Source organism: Quercus lobata, chromosome 5, assembly GCF_001633185.2.
Source record: "Quercus lobata isolate SW786 chromosome 5, ValleyOak3.0 Primary Assembly, whole genome shotgun sequence".
Taxonomy (NCBI): Eukaryota; Viridiplantae; Streptophyta; class Magnoliopsida; order Fagales; family Fagaceae; genus Quercus; species Quercus lobata.
Genome location: NC_044908.1, coordinates 67,992,544 through 68,002,737, shown reverse-complemented (window position 1 = coordinate 68,002,737; position 10,194 = coordinate 67,992,544). Strand labels below are relative to the sequence as shown.

The following is a 10,194-nucleotide window of genomic DNA, read 5'->3' as shown; positions in this document are numbered from 1 at the left end:
AATCCATTATTCGTACTTTTTATATTTTAATATGACAATTATTTTTATTTTTTTGGTTTTATGAAAATGATAAAAGTATAACGAATATTACTATAAATAACTTAAAAATTGATATAGTAATAAATGTGACTAATTGGTGATAGTTTAAGAAAATAATAAACGAGTATTTGAATGAACGATTCTATAAATTTTACAATATAAGGCTTACAAAAATGTATTACCAATTACAAAAAATAATTCAAATATACATTTATTAGGTTGTTGAAGTCTACCGATTATATTCATTAATTGTCATATCAATTTGTAAATTTTATATAGTAAAATTTATAATATTTTTCTATATGATTTTTTTTTTTTAGAAGATTGAAATTCAACTCTAATCTTATCTAAATAAATATAAGTGTGAAATTTTTTTTCCGAAAACTTAACGACACTTTATCTTCTACTCTTAACATTTTTTGTGGCAGGGGTGCCTAGGCGGCCTAATGCCTAGGGCCCTGCAGCAATCATCTATAATCCTTAACAGGAAGAACTCATTAAAATTAATTAACAAGGGAAATCAAAAGTAGGCATTACACATTGGATAGGGAATGATTGATAGAAGTATTTTAATATTTAAAAAATCATTACAACTCAAGTAGAGTAACACTAAAATGAACATCCATTTGGCCTCAACCACATTTATTAAACAACCCATATATACACATCCTGATTAATCTTCTTCTTTTAACCCAGACGGACAATTAAAAAAAAAAAATCCAGCCGGACCACAAAGGCAACTAGAACATTATTTATTTTCCTGCAAGTAGGCAACTAGAACATGACTACCATTATCATCATGCGTGCTTGCAAACTCTAAAAACTACATGATGGTGCATCCAGAGAAAGTTTCTTCACATCTATACCCGCCACCATACCTATCATAAACGGGCCTTCCATAATAGCAGCCATCATAACATGGGTGTGGCCTATCATGACCATAATGGCATGGCCCTCCATCACGACCCTCATAGCATTCCGTACAACACGTTCCAAACCCAACCGGGCAAGCCGGCACTGCAGGTACAGGAACCGGCGGTGGAACCGGTTTAGCATGAGGCCATCGCTTAGTACCATGACCACAAAGGCATGGCCCCCCACCACGACGCCCACAGCATTTCGTACAACAAGTCCCACATCCACACGGCCGTACAGGCACACAAACCGGTCCAAGAGTAAGCTTTGGAACCGGTTCAGGGTCTTTCTTTTGTGGTGGATTCTTCTCCTTCTCAGGTGGCTTCTCTTTCTCAGGTGGCTTGGTCGTCTTCTCAATCTCTCTAATCTCGATGCTCTTAATGGTAACACCACCCTTGCAAATTATCTTTTGCTTTACCTTTTCAGGACAGCAACATACCACTTTTATTACCACTTTTAGCTTTTTAGCTATACAAAAAGTCATTTTATCTATTTTAACTCCACACATACTACAGCAGTGGATCTATTTTAACTTTTAACCCAATAAAATAATATAAATATCCCAATAAAATAATATAATTACTACAATAAAATAATATATCTCACTACAAAAAAAAAACCTCCACACCATCATCCACAACCACCTCCATCATCAGCCACACCCACAACCACCACCACCACCACCACCACCGGCCACAACCACCATCTACTTTGACAATCACAACAGAACATAGAGAAAAAAAAAAAAACAAAAAACAAAAAACAAAAAAAAACAAAACCACAACCACATTCACAAATTCCACAAACACCATTTCTATTCTCAATTCATTGAATCAATCACTTCTAAACAACGATTCCAGGCACCGAGCTCCCGGCCTGAGCTGTGGGACCCAGATTCTTGATCTTAACCGTGGCGGAGGAGCTCAGATTCTCCATCTTGATCTGCGTGTTTTGAGCTGAGCCAAACCGAAGCCTCCACCCGCGTTGGCGGCGTCGAGGCGAGCTGTGGTGAAGGTGCGAATGGAGGAGTCGTCTTCATCGGAGTTTCAGTGTTTGCAGCGTCGGGGGCTTCCTCGTCGGAATCGTCGTCAGAATCAATGTGGGCGATGGGGCTTGAGGTGGGTCGGCGAGCTGGGATGGCGGAACAGATCGGCGATGAGGGAGTTGGCCGGCGAGCTAAGGGATGAGGGAGATGAGGGAGCTGGCCGGCGAGAAAGAGAGGAAAAAAAATTGAGAAAGAAAGAAAAAAAAAATTGAGGAAGAAAGAAGAAAGAGAGAAGCCGGATAGAGAGAGAGAGAGAAAATAGGAAATGTATATTTAATTGGAGAGGAGAGAGAATTGTAATAAAAAAGTTTTTTTTTTTTTTTTACCTGTGAGCTACAGTGCACATCTAAAAATAGATGTGCACTGTAGCTGAGGAGCTAAATCTTTTAGATTTAGCTCCACTGCTGCATGGTGTTTTTTGTGATAAAAAGCTAAAAAAATACTATTATACCTATATAGCTCCACTGCTACAAATGCTCTTAGAAATCAATTTTTGCCCTCACATTTGGGGCCTTCCACCACTAAGGGGGCCCTAGGCGGCCTACGTGGCCTAATGCCTAGAGCCAACCCCTACAACCATCTATGACCCTTAGAGTCACAGTGGAGGAGGTAAAGCCTCCAAAAAGCTATTTTTACCACTCAACGACCAAAATACATGCATTATCAATGGTTGTCAAGCTAAAAAGTTTGGCAACTTGCTACATTAAACTATCATCTTTAATAGTTTACTATAGCAACAAAGTTGTATAAAAAACAAATTTTATTTAGTTTCTCTTTGTTCTTTCATTATTATATATTTTCTCTTTTTTCTTTCTTTCTTCTTACTTCTCTCTTTTTTTCTTTGGTCGAGCCTCTCTCTTATGGCCTGTTTGGAAGTTTAGAGAATGAGAAGAGTAGAGGGGAGGAGAGTAGTGGAAAGGAGAGTAAAGTGAAATGGTTATCCTTCACCTTATTTGGATGTTTTTAAAATTAGTAAGGGGAAAGGGAGTAATTAACCCTCCATCTTGTTTGGATGTTTTAAAAATTATGATGAAAATGAGAGGAAATGATTTAAATAGACAAATTTACCCTTATTTGAAAATGGACTTACAACATTGGTCTATGATTAATTTGTTAGATAAAATAATTATTTAATCAACATTTTCATTCCATCAAACACCACTGATAAAAGTATAAAACTATCCATCAAAAAGAAAGATATATATAAATATATATAACTACTATTAACTATTATAAAATAATTTTTATTACCTCAAAAAAAAATTATAATAAAAATAAAATAAAATTTTCTTTATTGTATATACATGTGTTGTGTTGAAGAAGAAAGAGTTTAATGAAAAAAAAAAAAAAAAGGTTTTCCTAGTGAAAGTGAACCCCAAGGAGAACCTGTCGGAGCGAGCCACCATAGTGTCAGAGTACGGCAAGTGGCGAACCCCAAGGAGAACCCGTCGGAGCTAGCCACCATCGTGTTGGAGCACGGCAAGTACTCACCGTTGTTGACGCTCACTGCCTCAACGGAGACCAGAAAGTTGGAGCAATGCGCTATCATGGGTGTTGCAGGATCGAAGCTCAAGAAAGCTCTCGAAGACCATTTCCTTGAAGGTGAGCGCTACTTCGGTATTGAAAATTTAGGCAACACTTGCTATTGCAACGGCGTTTTACAGGTTCAATCCGAATCGTTTTGCTTCTTTTTTAAAAACAATTTTGTTTTGTTTTTATTTTTCGTTTTGATTTTGTGGTTAGGGTTTCAATTTCTAATGGAATCTGTATTCCATTGCGAGCTTGAATTTTTCTTGTTGGGTTGCCTTATTTGCAAAGTCAGTATCAAAGGTAAATAATGAGATTCAAATTTTTTTTCGTTCACCTCAAATTTTCTCAGGAAACAAACAAATATTATTTATATAATCTATTTGTAATTTTGTTAATTTAGAAATGGTAAATTAGGGAATTCATTTAGTCAATAATTTATCTACTCTACTCTCCCTCCAAATCTCTCCAATTTGGGGAATTAAAAATAAAGATTTGGAGGTAGTTGAAACCCCTCCCCCTCCTTCCTTAAAATCCTTCCAAACAAGGTAATTGAATTACTCTCCCTTCCTTTACTCTGGTCCCCCCCTTTTTTTAAACTCCCAAACAGGCCATTTGTCTTCACTCTCGCCTCTCTTCGCACTCTTACACTTTCTCTTCAATCTTTTGTCTTTTGTCGGTGATGGTGGCAGTGGTGAGTCGTTTTGTTGCTAGTGGTGCTGGTGGTAGTAGTGGGTCATTGGTGTGGGTTCCTAGAAACCAACAAAAGAAAATACAAACTCAACTGGACCATGTGACATAGGCGACTAGAGATCACATATATATATATATATATATATTTTTTTTTTTTTCTTGCAAGTAGGCAAGATTGTCTTTTGTCGGTGATGGTGGCAGTGGTGAGTCGTTTGTTGCTAGTGGTGCTGGTGGTAGTAGTGGGTCATTGGTGTGGGTTCCTAGAAACCAACAAAAAATACAAACTCAACTGGACCATGTGACAAGGCGACTAGAGATCACATATATATATATATATATTATTTTTTTTTTTTTTTTTTCTTGCAAGTAGGCAACTGGAACATGATGATCATCATCAATCACCATGCATGCAAATTCTAATTACATGATGGTGCATAAAGGGAAAGGTTCAGGACTGAAGTGATCAAATTGATTTTGATTCACATTACAACTCCTTCTACACCCGCGACTAAAACTTTCACAATTTGGCCTTCCATGGCAGCTGCACGGTCACATCGGGGTGGCCTACATTGGCCACAATGGCATGACCCCTCACTACGACCCTGAACACATTCCGTACAACAACAGGTCCCAAATCCAGCCGGTCCATCTATAGCCATAGGCAACTAGAGTCTAGAACATATTTTTTTTACTTGCAAGTAGGCAACTAGAACATGATCACCATTATCATCATCATGCATGCATGCAAATTCCCAATTACATGCTGGTGCATCCAGAGGAGGTTTCTTCACGGAAGAGACTGATTGATTGACATCCAACCAATTGTGTGAGATGTAAATAAAATTTATTATGTTTAGTGGCTAATATCTTTTGGCCAAAGAACGTGCACCAACTACCATACTTTGAAATTTGCATATGCAGCCATTTAGGGCTGGCCTAGCAAATTTGGAGGATTAAGATGATAGCTTTAATTTTTTTTTTTTTTAATAAATTATTATTATTATCATTTAAAATAATATTTAACTTGTATTTTACTTCATGAATTTTTTTATTAAAAAAAATCCATTATTCTTACTTTTTATATTTTAATATGACAATTATTTTTATTTTTTTGGTTTTATGAAAATGATAAAAGTATAACGAATATTACTATAAATAATTTAAAAATTGATATAGTAATAAATGTGACTAATCGGTGACAGTTTAAGAAAATAGTAAACAAGTATTTGAATGAACGATTCTATAAATTTTATAATACAAGGCTTACAAAAATGTATTACCTATTACAAAAAATAATTCAAGTATGCATTTATTAGGTTGTTGAAGTCCACCAATTATATTCATTAGTTGTCATATCAAGTTGTAAATTTTATATAGTAAAACTTATAGTATTTCTAATATTTTTCTATATGAATTTTTTTAAATAAAAAATTAAAATTCTATTCTAACCTTATCTAAATAAATATATGTGTGATTTTTATTTTTTGAAGACTTAACCACACTTTATCTCCTACTCTTAACATTTTTTGTGGTAGGGGTGCCTAGGCTGCCTAATGCCTAGGGCGCTGCAGCAATCATATATGACCCTTAACAGGAAGAACTCATTAAAATTAATTAACACGGGAAATCAAAAGTAGGCATTACACATTGGATAGGGAATGATTGATAGAAGTTTTTTAGTATTTAAAAAATCATTACAACTCAAGTAAAGTAACACTAAAATGAACAGCCATTTGTCCACCACATTTATTAAACAACCCATATACACATCCTGATTAATCTTCTTCTTCTTTTAACCCAGACGGACAATTAAAAATTATTATAAAAAAAAAAATAAAATAAAAAAAAAAAAAAACCAGCCGGACCATGTGATAACAAAGGCAACTAGAACATTATTTATTTTCCTGCAAGTAGGCAACTAGAACATGACTACCATTATCATCATGCGTGCTTGCAAACTCTAAAAACTACATGATGGGGCATCCAGAGGAAGTTTCTTCACATCTATACCCGCCACCATAACTATCATAAACGGGCCTTCCATAATAGCAGCCATCATAACATGGGGGTGGCCTACCATGACCATAATGGCATGGCCCTCCATCACGACCCTCATAGCATTCCGTACAACACGTTCCAAACCCAACCGGGCAAGCCGGCACTGCAGGTACAGGAACCGGCGGTGGAACCGGTTTAGCATGAGGCCATCGCTTAGTACCATGACCACAAAGGCATGGCCCCCCACCACGACGCCCACAGCATTTCGTACAAGAAGTCCCACATCCACACTGCCGTACAGGCACACAAACCTGTCCAAGAGTAAGCTTTGAAACCGGTTCAGGGTCTTTCTTTTGTGGTGGATTCTCCTCCTTCTCTGGTGGCTTCTCTTTCTCAGGTGGCTTGGTCGTCTTCTCAATCTCTCTAATCTCGATGCTCTTAATGGTATCACCACCCTTGCAAATTATCTTTTGCTTTACCTTTACAGGACAGCAACATACCACTTTTATTACCACATAGTTTCCCTTCTCGTCGTACACCTGGTCTTGTATTTCTCTTGTTCACAACACGTATATGTATAATAACTCAGTTTTCTTTTTTAGCCACATAACAACGTATGTATTAGATAACTATCGTTTACTTAAGAAAAGAGCTAGGGACTCACGAGGGAATTTACAGAGCACTTCCTTGATCTTCTTGCGGCAGCGATGGCATTGAAGGTCGACCTTGATCCACATAACCGTTGTTTTCTATAATAGTAGAGAAATTGTGAGCATGTTATCCATATTTAAGCAAAAATAGAAAATAGAAAAAGCCCAAGAGCAATTATGAGCCAAAAGAGAAACTTGGAGATTTTGTCGGCAGAAGAATCAGAACAAACAGTATCTAGTTCTGACATGAAAAATTAATGATTGCGCGTGTGAATGAAGTGCATGCGAATTTATTAATTTAATCTGATACCCCCTTTAGCTGCAATTGAGTGAGATCCCAGTCTAACAAGTGAAAATTTTAAATAAGATGTATGGTGGAAACAGGTAATTGAATCCATGACCTTTTATTTTGGTACAATATTATATTAACGCTTTTTTAAAAAAATTTAAAATATTAAAGAATGATAAATTTATTCATTTAATCTAACGTTACAAAGTTGACAAACCTTTTCCCCCGTCATGGCTCTATAGCCTTGAATTCAGATCTCAAATTGAGAAATCAAGTACAAGACTTGATTCTCCAAAAATAAAAGAAAAAAGTACAAGACTTCAAGTATGAGGAGGCCACAAGAGATAGTGAACACAATGAGTACGTATTTATCATGCCAAACCACACCTTAAGAAGACCATTTTTTTTTTTTTACTTAAAACAATAAAAGAAGATTTAAAACGTCATATATGTCGTACGTCATGGTAAACGTCATATGTCTACGTCTAGCCCAATGGGATGTAGACATGTGGGACTCTTCTTTTTTAAAAGAAACAAACCCATACAAGAGAGAGGGACATGTGGGGCATTTTAAATTAAATGTTATGATCTAAAGTCTAGAGCCCGGACCCATTATTGTTATTTTATTTGCAAAGTATGGTTTTACTTGAATTATGATAGGAACATAACTCTGGACATAATTTTGTGTCATAACTCATTATGATGAGTTGTAATTAGTAAGAATGTGTCTCCACATAATCCATTGATATACTCTTACCAATCACAAAATTGACGAGTTATAGTACAAAATTGCGTCAAAAGTTGTATCGCTAGCAAAATTCTTTTACCTTTATTTGTGATTGCTGACTCTACAATTATTATTTGCATGTGCCGGCCTTGATTGACCCACCTCACCTATATTATTAAGGAAACATTATTAGTTTGGTTAGTTCATAGTTAATTTGGTCGGGTGCAATTTGGCTCATGCATGTCAGCATGTGTTAAACATTATCATACGGTCTCTCAAATGGTATATGTTAGTATATTTTAGTATCAAAGTACCAAAACCTCCCGTTACCCGATTTATCACAATTATAATATGCAATTTGTAACCGTCTTAAAATTCAATGTTTAATTTAAAACTATAGGATCTAATTTCAAACAGTCCTTAAAACATACCGTTTAAAATGTAAGTCACCAATTTTTAACTTAAAAAAAAAAAAAAAAAAAAAAAAAAACGTAATTATCAAAAAACAAATTAATTGAAAATGCTATGCTCGGGTTTGACCAGTGGTGGCCTTACTTGCCTTAAATCAAAGTTGATTTTTTTTTTAATCTTATATTCAAGAAATAATTTGGGGGACTTTGATTTTCATATATAAACTTTCACATTTTAAGCTAAAATGTCTCTTCGGAAAAAATGGAAATATGAAATGTACGAGGAAATAAATGCACAAAAACATTTTATGCAAAAAGTGGTTGGACTGGGCCTAGGGCCCAATATTGCCATAAAGTTTGAAGGCCGGGCTTCAAAATCGCCCAAGAGATGGACTGGGTGGAATGCAGACCTGCCCAAATACCTAGTCAACCCAAAATGCATTTGAAAATGTACTGAAACTTATAATTTTTTTTTTTTTTTTTGATGAATTAAAACTCTCTATTAAAAAAGATGAAGAGCCAAAATTACAGCTAGCTGCCAGCTTCATCCTACACAACAGGGGCAAAAACTGGGGACAGCAGCCAAGATCAAAAGAACAAAAAACAATTAAATGACTGACCATTTTGCTAGAGAATGAGCAACCATATTGGCTAATCTAGGACATTACACCATTATTGATAAGCTGCCTCACAATATTATGTATCAATCAGATATGTTAATTATGTATCAATCAGATATGTTAACTTTTCCTATTATAGATTTTATTCTTAGCACGTGCTAATACAGCCTAGCAATCACAGTACATGCATACAGAGGCAATAGATAATTAGTATACAATGATATATCAATTAATAAGCTTCTAAGCCACTCGGCTTTAGACCCAACCTTCTCCAAGGCTCCTAACTTTGATTACATGGTGGATCTCACTATACAAGTCTATTTGGATGACTTCCAAGAGACAACCCCTCCAGTTAGTGTAAATGCATATCCATTAGTGGGCTTTATCTATCTATATCAGATATCCAATTAGCAGTACAATATTCTTCTAATATAGTGTTAGTTTGGTAAAAATTATTTTTGCCAACTTATTTTACTATTCATTTTATTTTTGCTACTATTCATGGGTCCTACTGTACTATTTCAGTTAACTTTCACATTTATCTACAGTACTTTCAACAAAAAAAATTTAGTTTTAGCAAAATAAGCAAATCCCAAATAGACTCATATTAGGATAACCACAAAATGAAAAACCAAAATCACAAATACCCTCTAAATATCTCAACAATCTAGATATTTCATCTCAATACTCCATACTAGGATTATGAATATACCTAATCAATCTACCTACAACATATGCAATATCAGGGCAAGTTCAATTTATCAAAAACATTAAACTACCAATAATTTGTGCATATTTATCTTGTGGGACACTATCACCACAATTTTTAATCAAGTGCACCTTTCAGTCAAATGGAGTAGACATAGGTAACATATCAAAGAGTTTAAAATTTTTAAGAATTTTCTCTACATAATGAGATTGTGATAGTGTAATGCAATCGTTCTCCTTAAAGATCTTGATGCCCAACATTACATTTGCCTCACCCAAATCTTTCATATCAAAGTTAGAGGCAAGAAAACATTTAGCATTAAGCACAATTTCAAGGCTAGTACCAAATATAAGCAAGTCGTCAACATATAAACGTATAATGACACCTTCATTATTATTAAACTTGCTATATATGCATTTATCCACACCGTTAATCACATATCCATGTGTAAACATAACATTATCAAATTTCTCATGCCATTGTTTAGGTGCTTATTATAAACCAGATAAAGATTTAACTAATTTACAAACTTTGTATTCTTGTCCAAGAACAACATAACCCTCCTGTTGTTC

At 35.2% G+C, this 10,194-nt stretch overlaps 1 protein-coding gene across 1 annotated transcript; it reads right to left on the bottom strand.

The window, feature by feature from the left end:
- Window positions 1-777: 777 nt before the first annotated feature.
- Window positions 778-7,533, bottom strand: LOC115989771 (protein PYRICULARIA ORYZAE RESISTANCE 21-like). The gene is made up of 4 exons (XM_031113633.1): window positions 7,374-7,533; window positions 6,882-6,966; window positions 6,697-6,770; window positions 778-1,372 (listed from the first exon to the last, which is right to left on the bottom strand). Exons 1-4 carry the CDS (start codon window positions 7,386-7,388, stop codon window positions 863-865), a joined length of 684 nt encoding a protein of 227 aa, XP_030969493.1. The 5' UTR covers window positions 7,389-7,533; the 3' UTR covers window positions 778-862.
- Window positions 7,534-10,194: the final 2,661 nt, after the last annotated feature.